This window comes from Mustelus asterias, chromosome 19, assembly GCF_964213995.1.
Source record: "Mustelus asterias chromosome 19, sMusAst1.hap1.1, whole genome shotgun sequence".
Classification (NCBI taxonomy): Eukaryota; Metazoa; Chordata; class Chondrichthyes; order Carcharhiniformes; family Triakidae; genus Mustelus; species Mustelus asterias.
In genome coordinates, this window is record NC_135819.1 from 45,167,888 (window position 1) to 45,187,485 (window position 19,598).

Genomic DNA, 19,598 nt, shown 5'->3' on the forward strand with positions numbered 1-19,598 from the left:
TATATAGAAAGAGCTCCCCACGATAGTACATTATCGGTCAGAAAGCTAGTTGTGTGGAGCATATAAAGAGTCTGCAAAGGGATATGTACAGTTAAATGAGTGGGCAAAAATTTGGCAGATGGAGTATAATGTGGGGAAGTGTGCAGTTGTCCACTTTGGCAGGGAGAAAAGCAGGATATTATTTAAACGGTGAGAGATTGCAGCATGCTGTAGTATGGAGAGATCTGGTTGTCCTTATTCATGAATCACAAAAGATTAGCATGCAAGTGCAACAAATAATTAGGAAGGAAAATTGAATGTTGGCATTTATTGCAAGGAGGATCGAGTATAAAAATAGGGAAGCCTTGCTCCAACTGCAGAGTGTTGGTGAGACCGGACCTCAAGCACTATGCAGTGTTGGTCTCTTTACCGAGGGATGTACTTGCATTGGAAGTAGTTTAGGGAAGGTTCACAAGCCTAATTCCTGGGATGAAGAGGTTGCCTTATGTGGAAAGGTTGAGCAGGTTGGCCCTATACTAATTGGAGTTTAGAAGAATGAGAGTTCAATTTAGAACCATAGAAAAATTACAGCACAGAAGGAGACCATCCAGCTCATCTTGTTCATGCCAGCCTGAGTACACCCAGGTGGCCCTTCTAATCCCTTCTTGCACCCGGCCCATGGCCTTGTAGCTTACTGCACTTAAAGTGGAGATGCAGGTACTTTTTAAGAGAGTTTATGGTCTCTGCCTCCACCATCAACTCGGGCAGTGAATTCGCGACACCCATCACCCTCTGCATAAAAAAAGTTCTTGCTCATGTCCCTTCTACACCTTCTGCCACTTACCTTGAATCTATGTCCCCTGGTTCTAGAATTATCCACCAAGGGAAACAATTTTAAGTCAACACTCAACCTTCTTTATTCCAAGGAAAATAACCTCAACCTATCCAATCTCTCCTCATAGCTACACTTTCCTAGCACTGGCAACATTCTTGCAAATCTCTTCCGTACTCGCTCCAGAGCAATTGCGTCCTTCCTGTGTATTGGTGATCAGAACTGCACACAATATTCCAGTTGTGGCCTCACCAGTGTTTTATACAATTCCAACTGTACGCGTGGGGAAAGCTTTTCACGTAGAGTGGTGGTCGCCTGGAATGTGCTGCCAGAGGAGGTGGTGGAAGCAGGCATGTCAGCAACATTTAACAGGCATCTGGACATAAATAGGAAGGGATAAAAGGTTATGGACCAAGTAAGGGCAGAAGGTTTTTGTTTTAGTTTAATTAGGGCATCATGATCGGCACAGGCTTGGAGGACCGAAGAACCTATTCCTATGCTGTACTTTTCTTTGTTCTTTGTTCTTTTGTTTAATATTATACTCTTACTTTTATAATCTATACCTCTGCCAAAGAAGGAGAGCACTCCCTGTGCCTGGTTTACAACCTTGTCTACTTGAACTGCTGCCTTTAGGGACCTGTGTACTTGCATGCCAAGATCTCTCACTTTACCCTTCTTAGTATATTCCCATTTAATGTGTGTTCTCTATCAATGTTTGACCTCCCTAAATGCATCTTATTGAAACACACAAGACTTCGAGGGGGCTTGACGGGGTAAATGCTGAGAGGATGTTTCCCCTCATTAGGGAATCTCGAATGAGGGTGCACAGTTTCAAAATAAGGCTCAAATGTGCAGAAATTTCTTCTTTCAGAAAGTTGTTAATCTTTGGAATTCTCTTTCCAGGGAGCAGTGGAGGCTGGATCCGCAAGGACGTCTAGGGTAATGGGGGCTGGCAGGAAAGTGGCATTAAGGCCGAATTTCTTATCATATTACCAGATCCACCAGATATGTTTGCTCTTGGTTCACTTTCAGTGTTAGGGTTCGGGCTGAAAAATTAACTTTTGAGTGAACCCACATGGTGTTTACATACATTAATTTGATTATTTTTGCCATAATGGGGCACAAACATTGCAGTAAAATAATACATTCTCCCATTTTACAAAGTATAATTTTCCTTGCCAAACAAAATAGCGTAGCTCCATCTTATCATATTCACATCCATAGAATTCCTACAGTATGGAAGGAAGCCATTCAGCCCATCAAGTCTGCACCAACTCTCTAAAAGAACATCTTAGGCTACAGTGCTGCCTGTATCCTGGACTTGAGGGTCAAATTTAAACAAGAAACAGATTAGCTTGAGGCTGAATGACTGCAGCTTCTTAGTTGACCTCATTATGAACTTAAAAGCATTTGGACCTTGTGTCCTTAAATAGAGAGAATCCTTGATGTCAATGGCAGAATGATATATTAATATATGGTAAAACGTTGCTGTCCTTATGAAACAGTGTATTTTATATCCTCACTGTGACTAACGCTGATCTGATTTCCTAGTTCCATAAATCTGTACTTCCAGCACAAATTTCCTGCCTCACATTTTGAAGTGTTAAATTTAAATTTCCATGTCATAATTCAAATCAAGTAGAAAAAAAAGAAGGTAATCATTAAACATAAAAGCGTGAATGTCTGTAATTCGAGTGATCTTGACAAACATAATTTTTATTTGAGAGAAATCAAACGTAATTACGTAACAGTAATTAAGCAGTAGAATAATTAACTCATAAGCATTCAAATGGCATATGCTCCAGTTCACCATGAGCAAAGCCGTGGGAGTTCCATTGATTATGAACCTCTAGGACTCATTTAAAGTTTTTGCTTCTTGCATGTGTTTCCTGAATATCTCTGTTGTCATTTTTAACACTGTGCACTCATGCTTGTCTGTCTCTCCGAGATGTCGCTCCCCTTTTCTCACAGGGAATCATTTCTGATCGCTTATAGCAGTGGTTCCCAAACTTTTTTCACTGGGCTGCACTTTCGGCATAAACATTTGCTCGTGCCACACCGAGTTTTTTATTGATAAGAAATACATTCAAAAGCAAAAAAAAAACAACTCCTAGCAGTGCTTGATTCATAACATAGAACACAATTACTTTATAATATGATCATGGGACATCCAGAAAGTATAAAACAATGCTTGTTTAAATGTTTCTTTGATTGTCCTTGAATCTCCCCGCCACACTAGCCATCCTCTCTCGCCACACCAGTGTGGCGTGCCGCACCCTTTGGGAACCACTGGCTTATAGTTTAAAATAGTGTATCCTTCATATATCTAACATCCAAAACAGTTAAGAGGCGACACTCTTGTCTAAACCTACCCCTCATAAAAATGATCTTGCCCAAAACAAGTTTTCCATCAAAATAAAAATGTAAATAATAAATATTGTTAATGTTTCTTCCATCAATTATCTTTTATTTGGTTAATACCTTCATTAAAGTCTTTATTTCAAGGCCTCAGCTTCTCCCTGACTCAATGTTTTTACGTGAAGCTGCAGCTCCGTTACTAGAAACACATTTGTAGTCAGAGTTTCCTAGGATATGTCATTTAGTTAGTCCAACTGCCAAACATGCCTCCAGCAATATCTACTTAATTGTTTTCAAAGTAATTAAAGAAAAGTTAATCAACAAACTTTTAAATCTTTATTAAGGCCAATATTGTTATGAAGCAGTTTTATCTGTGCCATCACAAAGACCTGTTTCTCTTTTTAACATTGCCTGACACTACTTCTCCCTCAGCTGATCTTTTGCTGCAATCTTCACCCATGCCTTCATTACCTCTAGCCTTGGTGCACTCCTGGCCGACCTCCTTTTACCTTTCGTAAAGGTGAGGTTATCCAAGATTCTGCTGCCTGTGTCCTTACTCGCACCAAATCCTTTTCACTTATTATCCCCTCTGCTTGCTGACCTACATTGGCTGCTGGTCAAGCAGTGGGTCAATTTAAAAATTCTCATCCTTGTTTCCAAGTCTATGGCCAGCATTCACCCCTTGCTGTCTCTGAAATCTCCAGCCCCACAACCCTCCAGAATGTCTCCGTTAATCTAATTCTGGCCTCTTGAGCGACCCTGATTTGAATTGCTCCACTCGCCGAAGGTCGTTAGGCCTTTAGAACTCAAGGCCATAAGCTCTGAAATACCCTCCCCAAACCTCTTTACTCTCTCTTCTCTTTTAAGATGTATTTAAAAACATACCATCTTTCATCAAACTTGGGACCAACTGACTTACTGCCTTGGAGTCAAATTTTGCTTTATTATGCTCCTATGTCACTGCATAAATCCAAGGTTTTATTTTAGGAAAGAAACTCAATATAGACATTGTCTGAAAAAACAGACCTATTTCAAATATGACAGACTATACTGCATATCTGTTGAAGCCTTTCTCAATGATCAAATTATCAGTTATTTATTTTTTTCAATACAGCCAAATTATGTCTGTATTCATAACCACATTTCAGTTCATGTAATTTTGATAATGAATTGAATATGAGCTGGATGATGAATTTGAGTTGGCTTTCATCAAAAGATTTAAATACGAGTTTTTCAGTTTTTGCCTTGGAGAGCTTGTCATGCTGAGATACTGATGAAAGAGACCAAGAGAAAATGTGTTGCTCCTTATTGCAATTTGTTATTTTTTGTTCCCTAACACAAATGAACAGGTTGACTTCTGAAAGCTTCTTAGGCAAGCTGGCTTCGACTACCATCACCTGTGTTTTATTGTTGACTTGCTTTAGGGTCAGCTCTTTTGTCCAAGACCTCTGCATCCTGTATTTAAGATTAAAACCCCATACAAAGGAATTTCTATGAAGGTGGGCACTCTCTTCTAAACTGTTGCTCTGCTTTCCCCCACCACAATCATGTAGTTTGTTTGTGCAAATGGTTTGGGAAACCTTGTAAAGGTTGTTGAAACTGTTAGAATTGACATCTGTACTTCCTTTGGTCCCTTCGAATTCAAATAAAACATGTTACAGCAAACACAATCCACAATCACAATCACTATTGGATGATCTTTCTGGTGGCATGATTCGCAGGAATCTAGAAATGGTTATTAGACTGTCTTGGAAATGATCAAGAAGTCAACAAATTCGTCATCGTGCCAGATACTGTGCTATTACTTGGTAATTTAAAAAAAACATTCATGGAACATGGGTGTTGCTGGCTAGGCCAGCATTTATTGCCCATCCCTAATTGCCCTTGAGCAGGCGGGGGTGAACTGCCTTCTTGAACTGTCGCAGTCCTAAGGTGCCCACAGTGCTATTAGGGAGGGAGTTCCAGGACATTGACCCAGCGACGGTGAAGGAATGGTGATATATTTCCAAGTCAGGATGGTATGTGGCTTGGATGGGAACTCCCAGGTAGTGGTGTTCCCATGTATCTGCTGCCCTTGCCCTTCTAGATGGTAATGGTCGGGGGTTTGGAAGGTGCTGCCTAAGAAACCTTGGTGAGTTCCAACAGTGCATCTTGTAGATGATACACACTGCTGTCATTGTTTGTCAGTGGTGGAGGGAATGAATGTTTGTGGAAGAGGTGCCAATCAAGTGGGTTGCTCTGTCCTGGATCCAGTCTGAATCACAGAAAAGTTGACCTTGTAAATGTTGGTAGCCCTTGCATCGAAGTGATGCAGGCACGTTTTTAATTTAGCTATCCAGCACCCTACCATGCAAATCAAGGATAAAACACAAAAATAGATTTTTGCATTGAGATAATTCTATTTTTGTCATTGGATGACCTGGTGGGAATTCCAGGAGAAAGTACATGAGTTGGATACAAATGTACGTTGTGGAATTGCAATGTGATACAGCACAGGATTTGTTTGCACATAAAGGAAAGTTGCAGTTCTAAAATATATTTATATAAAACGTAAGGATGAGAATTGCTATATACCCTTGCTATAGATTAGAACAGTGAGATTCTACTGCTCTTGACTCCTATCCTGAAGTGACATTGCGGCTGGTTCCTGCCATAACTCAGAATACATAGCAATACATAGTTTCAGGTACATGCTTGAAGGAAAAATAGAGGGCAAAGGAGCTTATTTGTGTGGGTTCCCAGAAGGCCTCTGCGGCGTATTTTGAAGAAAGTGGTATCTTTCACTCACTGGTTGCTTTGTTCCTTATGGATCAAGTTAATCATCTAAGGTGCAGGTTTGATTGTGAAAAGAAATAACTTGCATTTGTGTGGCTCTTTTTACAATCTCCATGCAGCCAAGGAAGTACTTTTGAAATCCCACTGTTGTAACATAGGAACTGTGGCACACGGACCCCACTAACAGGAATGAAATAAAAAATAAGATCGTTCTTGCTTTAGTGATAATTGCAGAAAAATATCTATGGGCAGGACATGGTACTTCTGCTGGCCTTTGGTTATGTGGAACCTTTTACATCCCAGAAGTCAGGTTTTGGTTTAGTGTCTCATCGGATTGATGGCACTTCTGGCAGTGCAGAACCCCTTTGGTACTGCACTGACTGACTATCCTTATCCACTGCTCCCTTGCCATGCCCAGACAGTTGGCTATCTTAAAGAAGATAGGGCAAAAATATTGGCAGTTGGAGTATGATGTGGGGAAATGTCCGGTTTTGCACTTTGCCAGGAGGAATAGAAAAACAGAATATTCTTTAAATGGCGTGAGACTACAGAATGCAATGTAGGCGTAGAGGGTTCTGGGTGACCTTGTCCATGAGTGCAAAAAGCTAGCATGCAATTAATCAGGAGGCAAATGAAATGTTGGCATTTATTGTCAAGGTGGGGATGGAGTATAAAAGTAAGGAAATATTGCTACAACTCTACAGGACACTGGTAAGAGAGCACACCCAGAATATTGTGCACAACTTCGGTTTCTTTACTTAGGAGGAGATACACTTTCATTGGAAGCAGTTCAGAGAAAGTTCACTTGGCTGGTTTCTGGTATGAAGGGGTGTCTTATGAGGAAAGATTGAGCAGATAGGCTCTAGACCCATGGAGATTAGAAGTACGAGAGATGATCTTAATTCAGACGTATGTGATTCTTTGGGGGAGGAGGGGGAGGGGTGGGTGCGTGACAGAGTAGATACTGAGAGGATGGGGGAATCTGGAACCAGGGGACACAATTTAAAAATAAGGGCTCTCCCATTTTCTCTTGTGGGATGAAGAGAAATTTATCCTCTAAGGGTGGTTAGTTTTTGGAATTCTCCTCCACGGGGAGCAGTGGGTCATTGAATATATTTATGAGATGGGCAGAATTTTGATCTACAAGGGAGTTGAAGGTTATGGGGGACAGGCAGGAAAGTGGAGTCAAGGCTACAATCAGATTAGCCAGGATCTTATTGAATGTTGATTGTAGGCTTGGAGGGTCAAATAGCCTATTTCTAGTTTTTGTGATATTATGATTCAGTACATCCCATCTGGTGCATGTCCTCTGTTCCCCCTTCTCCACTGCAATGTACTGATCCATAATCACTATATGTGTGTTGTTGGGCTGGTAAACCCTTTGTTATTCACTTCTGCCAGTTGTGAGTTTTAAAATTTTCCCCCTTCATGAATGGACTTGCTCACCTTAAAGTACTTTTTGCTGAGGTGCTGCACAATACATGTCATCTGAATAATTTAATTGACTTTTGTGTCTCTTCAGTTAGTCAGTTTTATCCTTTTTTGAGGGTCAATTCACAACAGTGATTAAGTCCATTTTTAGCAATTTCTCCAACATCCCACCATCTTCACCTGCATCTAACTTTCCAAGAGTAGCAAACACCAGGGTATCAAACTTTAGATTTTTACTTTTGCAAGTGAAGGTAGCCATTTTTCTATCAGACAGATCCTTTGGAACAGAGTTTTCTTCTTTATTTTTCACAGCTGCACTACTGGAACATTTCCTGTCCCAAGTAATGCATAATTTTGCTGCTTGCTCATACTCTGCTTCCTTTAAATTGGAATTTTGTTCTGCACGAATTGTACTTTGCTAACGTCATGAAATCCTGCTGCTGAGTTTGATGTATTATTCACATTTGCTCATTTCAATCATTGGATTGCTGTCAGTCCCATTGAATTCTGTGCTCCTTGGATTGGTGGTTTGAAAGTATATATCCTAACCCTGAAAATGAATTGTGACATCTCATCAAACGCCAGGAATTGTTTTTGTAATGTTTTACAGAATTGCTTAAAAATTAATTTAAAAACATTGTGCCATTAAGTCAAACTTTTCAACCAGCCTTGAAGAAGGGGGTCTGGCTGTCTTGCATCTTTAGCAGAAACCAAGTTGTTGCAAAGAATTATGATTCATATGCTTGTCTCTCCTTTTCCAATTTTCTCTTGTCCCTTTCCCTTATTCTTTAAGGCACAGAATCTTCTGTTGGGTTATGGTTCCAGGGGTGTCAGTAAGTCGAAGAGTCAACAATAGCGCTTCATTGTGTTTGACACTCAGTAGAAACATGAAGTCCTGGGCAAACTGGGAGATAGTGGCAAGTCGCTGAGTCCCAACTACATGAGGGATTTGAATTAGCAAACACAGGTGACTTGATTGATGCAATGAATTAGTGATGGCTTTTGTGTGGATTTGAAGGGGGCAACCTGCTTGTCTGTGCCCTTTTATACATTCCGATTCAATGCCAGTCCCTCCTGGTCACAACTGTGTAATGCAGCGATCTTCCTGTTAAAATTCAGGGCTCCTTTCAGCATGTTAGTGTTTAATCTCTCTTTGTAATTTAAAAGATTGCCCAACTTGGCCTAGAGAGGGCCATTGTTGAGGTCCACATTTGCAGATGGCACCAGATTGAGGATGAATTTGGGCAGAAGGGTTTTTGAACAGGGATCCAGCAATCTAAAATTGGAGTGGCCCGAATGGGTTTGGAAGGCAGGCTGATGAATGGCAGATGCTTACGTTAGATGACAAAGGCAAGGAAGAAAATAAGTAACAGAAATACAAACTAAACAGCTATAGGCTACTGGACAAAACACAAGAGTGAACTAGGGGCATTGAGAAATGGCTTGTTACCACACAACATACTGCCACTTGTAACAGTAAGACAATCAAACCAGATCTTAGGACAACAGCAAAATACTGCAGATGCTGTAAATCTGAAATAAAGACAGAAAATGCCAGAAATAGTTCGCAGGTCAGACACCATCTGTGGGGAGGAGCCAAGTTAACATTTCAGGTTGTGGTGACCTTAGATCCTATGATCTTAAGATATATAATGGGCAGGATATAGCACAAATGTAGTGATTTTGTTCAGGCCACTAATACAACCACACCTGGGGTATTCTGCAATTCTGACTGCTGAACTAGAGCAAGGATATCCAGCTATTGGTTGCAGTTCCAAAAAGTTAACAAAATTGATAGCTGGTTTAAGGATTGTGTATCTGAGGGGAGGTTGGAGAATCAAAGATTATTCAGTCTGGAGAAGTGAAGGGTCAGGGTGCATCTTCAAGCAATCAAGATTCTTAAGGAAATGGATCAATTTCTGATTTGTTTGAGGTAGAGCCCACGATCAAGCTTAAAAAAGAGATGAACTGACAATTGGATTTCAAATGGAGGATATTAAACTTATGGAATGAACTTATGGAGAGCCAGACAGTGTGGAAAAACTTAAGGGAGGATCGGATAGGTATTCGAGAGAGTGGGTGATTAGTTTTAGAAACTGGTCGCATGGCTTGCATGGTTTGTTCCTGTCTTGCATTTTGCATGTTTTTGATTTTGTAGAATTCTTACAGTGCAGAAGGAGGCCATCCGATTTGTTGTATCTACACCGGTTCTCTGAGCAACTTGTCTGGTGCCATTCCCCTGCCTTCTCCCCATAACCCTGGACATTCTTCCTTTTCAGATCTCAGTCTCATTTTCTTTTGAATGCCAAGATTGAATCTACCTCCTCAGGCAGTACATTCCAGACCCCAGCAAATGTGTTGTCCCTTATTTGCTGAGTCTGACTATTGGTGTCTGCCTCGATCTCGGATTTAATAGAGAAAGACTTGAATTTATTTAGCACCTTTCATGATGACCAGACGTCTTAAAGTGTGTTAATGTTAATGAAGTATCACTGCTGTAATGTAGGAAGCATGATGACCATTTTGTGCACAGCAAGCTTCCTCAAACAGGAATGTGATAGTGACCGAATAATAGTTTTTTGTTCTTGTTGACTGAGGGATGAATATTTGCCAGGACATCGCCCCTGCTATTCAGAGTTATGCCATGGGATCTTTTGTGATCACTTGAGAGAGCAGTTTAGTTTAAAGTCTCACCCGAGAGTGCAGCACGCCTTCAGTATTACACTGAAGTACCAGCCTTAATTTTTGTGCTCAAGTCTGGCTTGATATTCCATGATGTGGAGATATTCCATTCCATAGACTGTTTACTAGCTATCGTCAGCATTGAACAGTAGTTGCAATGGTCCAAGTTGTGCTGTAAATCATTATTTGCTTCTTTTGACTGTAAGTTTACACTTTTTTATTAAAGGACGCTCGCACTGATTTGCTTCTCCAATGGAGTTGTCCATTATTGTAAAGGCAAAGAATGGCACATCATTGAAATGTAGAGCAGGATTAAGGGGTTGAATGGCTTTCTCCTGTTCCTGTGTTTCATATTTATTTGACTGAAGCTGGGAATCTTAACCTGGTGGCACTTTCATCAGTATCTGTTTTTATGAGTTGAAGATGCTATTGATTCTTTGAACATTGGGGTGATTGGACCATGGAAGAGCTGAAAAAGTGGGTGGAATGGGGCCATGCTGAACTTCTGCAATAATAAAAGTGGCCTGACACAAGCTAATTCAACTAACTCTCATCATGATGCTTGAGATTCAGAATTCAGTTTGCTTAAATAAGTAAGTGAAAGAAAACCTGTGAAGTTGACTGCAATAGTAAGAAGGTAGTTTAGATGGCAAGATTCTATCTGACAATATAATGTGCTGTTTGCCAGCATTTAATAATGGCTGGAAATATCTCTGGCCATGGGTTTATCATGTAAATTTACTTGATAGTTTTGAAAGAAACTTTATAAACAAACAGAAAAATGCATACTAATGTTGTTGCAGGTTCGCCTCTCGTTGTCTCCCTCATCGGTGCATTGTTGCGAGAATTTCCAAGGCGCTGGACCTATTACCTCAAGCAGCTGCAGAGTAAACAATTCAAAAGAATTCGCAAATCCTCCTCCTATGATTATGAAGCACTTGACGAGGCCATGGCAGCAAGCATTGAGATGTTGAAGGAGGACTATAAAGAATACTACAAGGATCTCTCTATACTTGCAAAAGATGTGAAAGTGCCAACTGAGGTAGGGTTATGGAAACCTGTATCACCATTTCAACATTGCCTGCTGATCTGGGGGAAATGGCTTAATTTCCATTGTCTCCTCATATTTATATGTTTGCATGTGTTTTTAGAAATTAAGGCCTATGCTTTATGATTGGTGATAGTTATGGGAGTTGGCAATTCAGCTTGCCCAGACCAGTTTTTCTGGCCTTGGTTTATTTGCATGCTAGAGGCAGGCCCTTTGATCTCTGCCTGAGAGTTTTGGGTCAGAAATAATGCTTTTGCTGCCTTTGAGCTGCCTGAATATTTTTAAAGGTTTTATCAGTAAAATTTTGGTTGCTGTTCTTGGTGCCTTTACTTCGGCAACATTCAGAAAGCAATTGCACCAATTCCACTTCAAGTAAACATGAGGGCACCTCGATTGATCTGTGAATGCTGGATGCTTTGACTCATCTGTTGAGCTTGGATTCAAGGCAACTGATGGGAAATACAGATGTATTTAATGTGATTTGTATAAAAGCAGATTAATTTTATGCCACCAGCCATGCCAGAAGTGTGGCTTTTAAAACTTTCCCAATCCCATCCATTCCAGATCAGCTAGTAGACTGATGTGTGTTGCTAGAAAGCCTAGGCTTGTGTTTCCATGGATTGCTCTTACTTATGGGCAAGATACAAACATGAGAACTATAATGAGGTTTGGGGTGGAGTTGTCCTGAGCATCAATGAGCAAGTGGATGATTCAGTTCAGCTTTCTCCTGAGGTCCCCACCATCTTAGATGCCAGTCTTTGGTCAATTCGATGCGCTCACTTAATATCGTGAAATAACTAAGATTATTGGAAAAAGCAAGGGCTGTGGGCATCAAAAGCATACCAGCTGTAGTCCTCCAGAACTAGCCATGTCTCTAGCCAAGATGCTTCAATACATCAATAGCACTGGTATCTACCCGACAAAATGGAAAATTGTCCATGTGTGTCCTCCCCACAACAAAAATGATTCCAACCTAACCAATTATAGCTCCATCTGTCTATTCTTAATAATCAGCAAAGTGATGGCAGGGGTTGTCGACTGTGCTGTCAAGTGGCAATTACTCAGCAATAACTGCCGGAATCACTTAGCTCCAGACCTCATTACGGCTTTGAACCAAACAAAAGAGATGAGGAGAAAGTGACTGTGCTTGCCATCAAGGCAGCATTTGGCTGAGTGTGCTACCAAGGAGCCCTGTTAAAAGCTGAAATCAATGGGAATCAGGAGGGGAGGGGGGAGAGGGCAAAGCTCCCCACAGGCTGGAGTCATGCCTAGCTCAAGGGAAATGGCTGTGGTTTTTCCAAGCCAATTAGCTCAGCCTCAGGGCAGCGCTGCAGACCGTACCCAAGGCTCAACCATCTTCAACTGCTTCATCAATGACCTCCCTTCATCATAAGGTCAGAAATGGGAACATGTGGTGTTCAGTTTGATTCGCAATATCTCAGCTATTGAAGCAATGCTGGATGCAGTAATATCTCAGCAACATTCGAGGATTGGATTGCTAAATGTCAAGTAACATCTGTGCTAAACAAATGCGTGCTGCTGACTGTCTCCACCAGTAGCGAGAATCTAACCAGCTCCCCTTGAAATGCAGTGACATTAACATTGTTGAGTCCGCCACCATCAATACCCTGGGGATCGCTAATAACCAGAAACTTAACTGGAGCAGCCACAGTGGTGATAAATGCAGGTCAGAGACTGGAAAGTTCCGCTGCAAGTTACTCACCACCTGATTCCCCAAAGCAGCTCTGCCATCTGCAATGCACAAGCCAATGATGAATTGTCCTCCATTTACTCGAATGCATGCAGCTCCAGCAAAAATCAAGAAGCTTGACACCATCCAGGGCAAAGCAACCAACTTGATTTGCACACCATCCGCCACCTTCAAACTTCGATCCCTCAACACCATCGGCAGCATTGTGTACCATTTGTAAAATGCACTGCAGCAACTTGCCAACGCTTTTTCAACAGCAGCTGCCATACTTGTGACCTCTACCACCATTCAGGACCAGGGGAGTAGATGCATGGCAAAACCACCAGCTGCAAATTCTCCTCCAAGTCACACACTATCCTGACTTGGAAATACATTGCCGTTTCTCCTTTATTATCAATGGATCAAAAACCTGTCACCCTCTTATCTAACTTCACTCTGGGAGTACATTCACCAGAGTGCGCTGCAGTTCAAGAAGGTAGCTCATCACTGTCTTCTTAAGGGTGATTTGGGATGAACTGTAAATGCCAGCCTTGCCAACAATGCCAATATCCAGTGGAGAAATGAAAAGAAAGTTGGTTGATTGCTATTATAGTAGATTAAAATTTGCCCTTACATATTAAGTTTATTATTAGGGATATTTGAAATGAACGCAAAGCTATTGATCTTCCTGTGATGCTCATTTACAGATGATAGCATTGGACCAGGAAGCTGTGATAAGTGATGAGTGGTTTCATGCGATATGTTGTGGGATGAGCAGAAATATCTGTAGAATGGTACCTATTAATATTTAAAGAAATATATCACTTTACTGTGCCAAATCATTTTTAGATTTTGTTTTAATGAGCAATGGGATTTTGATTACATCAATCCTTTAGACAGCCCTTTGGAAAGCAGCAGTGAATTGCAAATGGATCATAGGAAAGTAGCTTTCAAAAACACCAATAGTAAATTATTTAAATGAAAAGCGTATTCAGCTGAATTTCTACTTAATCGTATTGTTATGGTTCATTGCTAAAGTAGTCATCTTTTTCAATGTTCACATCATACTTCCACTGACTGATCAATGTCACTCTTGTAGGGGAACACCTTTGATAAAATGGAAATACAAAATGTAAATATCTCAGCTGGTCTTGCAGTATCTGTGGAGAGAAAAAAACAAAGTTAAGATTTCAGGTCAATGACGCTTCATCACAATCCTTCTGATGAATGGCCACTGATCTGAAATGTTAACTCTGCTTTTCTCCTCAAATGCTGCATGACTGGCTGGCTACTTTCAGTTTTACTGTTTGATAGCACAGCCCTGGTTAACTATTAAGCTTAACTATTACTCTGATTACAGTAAACATGCAATTCTTCCAATTGAATCAGTGCAAATATCACCTGCTGGGCCAGAGCTTAACTGGTTAAAATAACCACTGTACAGATATTACACATAGAAATTGTACAAGACAGCATTATACAATACATGATAGCTTACAAAATCCTTGTGAAAAGTCAAATTTTCCCACTGCTTTCATTCATTAGAAATGCGCGCTATAATTTTAATAACAATCTATTAAATAATTTTCAGTTGTGAATTTTAAGTTCTTGGCTTCTCCTTTTAGTGTGTGCATAAGACATGGATTCTCAGGTTGCTAAGCACCAGACAGTCTAGGGACTGAATCCATTTTAAGTTTCAGATCAAAAGAATGAGATCCATTTTAACTGAATGTAACATTAGCCAATATTTATCGATTCTTACATGCTCCACTGAACAAAATAGTTATTTAATCTTGCTTGTTGTAACATCTTCATGTGCTTCTCCTCTTCTTGAAAGATGGTTTGGACATTTATTGTTACCAAATCACAACACAGGCTTTGGACCAATGTTGTATTAATTAGATAAGGCAGTAATCTATACAGCTCAGTAAAATATGCATTTCTCCTTGGTGCATAAACTAACAAAGATACTATTTGCTTTCTTTCAATGTATAAACTTTAAACATAATGTAGCATTGGTAGGAAATAGATATGATTCTAGATAATTCTATTTTTGTGTGTTGGGCATAAGCAATAGCTTTAAGTTTAAGCTTAATTTATCTTTCTGTATTTGTGTGAGAAGAAAGGGTTGAGAACTTCAGTTTAGTTTCACTTTAAACTTTGCTTGCATTTTAATGAGGCTTTTATGACATTAAAACAGAATATAAAAACTGGACTGTTGCTTAGCAACCAGGGACTCACAGCGATACGAACACAGTTGAAGTGCAGTTGGAGCAAGGTAACTCAGAAGGAAATAGCATTCCACAGACGCTGCCAGTACAGGCAGGGTAATGCAAGGTGACGGAAAGCAAGTCCCAAACTAAAGAACAGAACAGTTCCAAAAACTTGGAATGGGACTGAAGAAAGTTCCAGGAAGACTGTGAAGCCATGGAACAAAGAACAGGAAACTGGAAAAAGGGTTCTTTCATTAAAGTTGAGCATGAGGAGCAGAGAGAGATTCTGAGTAAATGACAGGGCTGCAAGATGCAGACCTGGGGATGTTGACTTGCGAGAAGCCAAAGATTCAAGGTGACCAGAAGGTTGATGACTCCTTAATATGGACCTGGGAAGCAATGGTGTTCTGTTGGCACAGCTGGGAATCCGAGACATTGTGTAGAACGCAAAGCTTGAATGCACATGGCACTCCAAGGCAGAGGAACATCGAATGGAGAGGTTGAAACCTAGGAGATGCATCTGTGATGAAGACATCTTGGAGAGTGTGTTGTCGGGAGGAGATTCCCAAGACGTGTATTTTGAGAGTGAAAATTTGAAACGCTCAAGACCAGTTGGCTCACAGCGTGACACGCATCTTGGAGGAACTGATGAGAAATCCATAGAAGTATTTTGGGTAGAATCTATCAGTTGGTTTCAGAATGTGGTTTGTCTGACCACATTTGCCTATTGGTTTATATGGCTTGTGTATTTACTGAAAACATTAAAGTACAAATTAGATCTTGTAACTTGTGTTATCCTTATGCATCTGTCCTTATGCATCAGTAGATATCAATAAAGGTATAGTTGGAGTGAAGAAATAATGTATATGTTTAATCTTTTCTTGTTCAATAAATATTTTATTCTTTTGTTAAATGTTCATCCGCTGACTCCTGTGACTGTTCAGTAACCGCCTTCCATGTATCTAAACAAGTGATGGGATCTAGCAAGCTGAGTTCTACCTGGGATTTGACTTGTCCAACAGTAACATCAGCTGGGATTGCAACAACCTAACTGTGTTTGCTAACTGCTGTACATTCTTGAAGCTTTTGACCACAAGACCCAGTTACGACTCTCAATATAATTCTGTTACATCAGAACACAATCTGTCATTCAAACATTGAGGACTTCAGTGAATCAATGTTCCTGACCTCTTTTTAAAAGGTCACAACTTGCTGTCAATCCAAAAGCTCAGACATAATCCACATCCTCCTTGTCTGTTGGTAAACTTGGGTAAATGTATGTTTACAGTACACTTCTTTCATGTTTCAGGCTGTTTTAAAAGAGGAAGATAGTCTTTCTTTTGTTTGGACTATCTGAGATTGAGTCTATTTTATGCTCCACATCTCATTGATCTGGGATCCCTACAGGCTTCCGGAAACAAATGTGACAGCGTCCACACCTCTTGTAATTTCATTAGAACAAATCTCCATTCATCAGTATTGAATGTAGCCGATCTTTGAACTGAAACAGCTTTGTCATTGTATATATAACTCTGGGTTTATTAAACACTTGGCACCTTAGACAGCCATTGTAGTGACCTTGACCTGAACCAATGGTTTTCTGTTGCAAAGATAATGTTGCTGTAGTTGATCCTTTGCATGCTATTCCTGTAATTTATATAAAATGCTAATTAAAATATTTAACAAATGCACATGATTTGTCACAGGCATGCCCTCAGTCAAGTCAGTTTTGGAAGTTTTTACATTTGCGTGCATTTGTTTTAATTGATTTTGTTTGAAACTCTAAGGCATCATATAGCTTCGTAAGACACAAAGTGCATGGCCAGTTCTGATTGAAGGAAATGGGAGATTTTATTGATGGCTCTTTGAAAATAAGTTACATTGAGGAATGTTCGCACAGTCAATTGCTGAAAAATAGTAATAATAAATTCCATTCACCAATCAGCTCACAGACCTACATTGGCTCCTGGTTAAATTGACATCCTTATTTTCAAATCCTTCCATAACTTTACCCCTCTCTATCTGTATAACATACTCTAACCATACAACCTTCCCAGGTACCTTCTCCCCTCCAATTCTGGGCACTTCAACTTCCCTGATTTAATAGCTACATCACTGGGGGCTGTCCCTTCAGCTGCCAATGCCCCCCAAGCTTTGGAATTCCCTTCCTAAACCTCTCCATCTCTCTACTTCTTTGAGGTTTTTCTTTTAACCTATCACATTATGGTGGCACAGTGGTTAGCACTGCTGCCTCACAGCACAGGGACCCGGATTCAATTCCGGCCTCGGGTGACTGTGTAGAGTTTGCACGTTCTCCTTGTGTCTGTGTGGGTTTCCTTCCACACTCCAAAGATCTGTGGGTTAGGTTGATTGGCTATGCTAAGTTGCCCCTTAGCTTCAGGGGGATTGGCAGAGTAAATATGTGGGGTTACAGGGATAGGGCCTGGGTGGGATTGTTGTCGGTGCAGGCTCGAAGGGCCAAATGGCTTCCTTCTGCACTGTAGGGATTCTACAACAAAGCTTTTGGCCATCTGCCCTAATATCTCTTTATGTGCTTGGTGTCATGTTTTATTTAACAAGGCTCTTTTGACGTGACTTGAGATGTTTTACTATGTTAAATGCACTATAAAAATACAAGTAGTTATTTCTGTGGTAAATTTCATTTATCACTGTAAATTTCCATGTCGGAACAGGTTCTGTGTATTCTGTGGGCATTGGATACAGAAGAAGTAGAAGACATCTTACAAGTATTTGTCAACAAATCTTTACTATTCTGTGACCGCAATGGAAAATCTTTTCAGTATTACCTGCATGATTTACAATTGGACTTTTTGACTGAACAGAATCGCAATCGACTTCCGGTAGATTATCTTATTTTAATATTTAACTTATTCTTTCTCCATGATTATTTTCTCGTTGCTTCCTTTTGTATATTTGGCCTCTGAGTGAAAATATCATTTTTAACTTGCAAATCCTGCAGCACATGTGTATCAGTATTAAATGCGATAACATATAGACTGTTTTAGATATTGTGCATGCAGATTACATTTGTGAGATTACAATTTCTTTAGGGTCAATGAGTGATGCAACGGGGCTAATCTTTGGTTTTTGGCTGAAATGGGTGTGAAAGCAGTGGACAGGTTGTGCCTCCTGTAAGATTCTTTGATTAAGGTTTTTGGATGTATAACTTGTGCATCTGAATCCAATCATGAATCAATTTTAACTCTTCATAACTTTTCTTCTTATTTTAACTCTTTTGGATAGCCCATAAGACTTGGTGATGAAATTAGAAAGTTTATTTAAAGATGGAATAATAAAGTAATACACAAGGCTATTCAGACAAAATAAGTTCTAACTGAGAATTATAGTATAGGTGGTGAAATTTAAATGCTTAATTCACTCCATTCTTTTGTAGTTCTTCGAACTCACCACATTCTCCATACAGAGGCAATGCCAATTCTTTCTGATGTGATGTCGGCCAGCAAAGATATTGCTCAGAACCTCTATTTTTAACCCCTAAATTACCATTACCATATCCCTATTGTAATTAGCCAAGCAGTCATTTGTTGGTACAGGGTTAGTTCTATTGGATTTAGCCATTTACATACCTTGCTCCATGGAGTGGAACAATGAGATTGTTCATAAGAACTAGGAGCAGGAGTAGGCCATCTGGCCCCTTGAGCCTGCTCCGTCATTCAATAAGACCATGGCTGATCTTTTCGTGGACTTAGCTCCACTTACCCGCCTGCTCACCATAACCCTTAATTCCTTTATTGTTCAAAAATTTATCTATCCTTGCCTTAAAAACATTCAATGAGGTAGCCTCAACTGCTTCACTGGGCAGGGAATTCCACAGATTCACAACCCTTTGTGTGAAGAAGTTCCTCCTCAATTCTGTCCTAAATCTGCTTCCCCTTATTTTGAGGCTATACCCTCTAGTTCTAGTTTCACCCGCCAGTGGAAACAACTTCCCTGCTTCTATCTTATCTATTCCTTTCATAATCTTATATGTTTCTATAAGATCTCCCCTCATTCTTCTGAATTCCAATGGGTATAGCCCTATGAGTATACTCAGTCTCTCCTCATAAGCCAACCCTCTCAACTCCGAAATCAACCTAGTGAATCTCCTCTGCACCCCCTCCAGTGCCAGTATATCATTTCTCAAGTAAGGAGACCAAAACTGTACACAGTACTCCAGGTGTGGCCTCACCAGCACCTTATACAGCTGCAACATAACCTCGCTGTTTTTAAACTCCATCCCTCTAGCAACGAAGGACAAAATTCCATTTGCCTTCTTAATTACCTGCAAACCAACTCCTTGAGATTCCTGCACAAGGGCACCCAGGTCCCGCTGCACAGCAGCATGCTGCAATTTTTTACCATTTAAATAATAGTCCATTTTGTTGTTATTCCTACCAAAATGGATGACCTCACATTTTCATGACCTGTCTCTTATTTGAATTTGTACAAATCTCCATTCATTCTCTGACACCTGCCCCAGACTGTCAAGGACGGTAGCAGAGTGCTCCCTGTTCCTATGGACAATAACAGTATGTTTCGAGACATTAGTTTGCAGCAAATTAATGCTTT

At 40.3% G+C, this 19,598-nt stretch overlaps 1 protein-coding gene across 3 annotated transcripts in view; it reads left to right on the top strand.

Annotated features, from left to right (window-relative positions):
* apaf1 (apoptotic peptidase activating factor 1) overlaps positions 1-19,598 on the top strand; it is a 203,918-nt gene that overhangs the window by 37,408 nt on the left and 146,912 nt on the right. For 2 of the 3 annotated variants that reach the window (XM_078235466.1, XM_078235467.1), the window contains exons 8-9: positions 10,861-11,099; positions 17,702-17,869. In XM_078235466.1, coding sequence (XP_078091592.1) covers positions 10,861-11,099; positions 17,702-17,869 — 407 coding nt within the window. Of the gene's footprint in view, positions 1-8,168; positions 8,278-10,860; positions 11,100-17,701; positions 17,870-19,598 lie in introns of those variants that run through there. The other variant, XM_078235468.1, reaches the window with a different exon arrangement.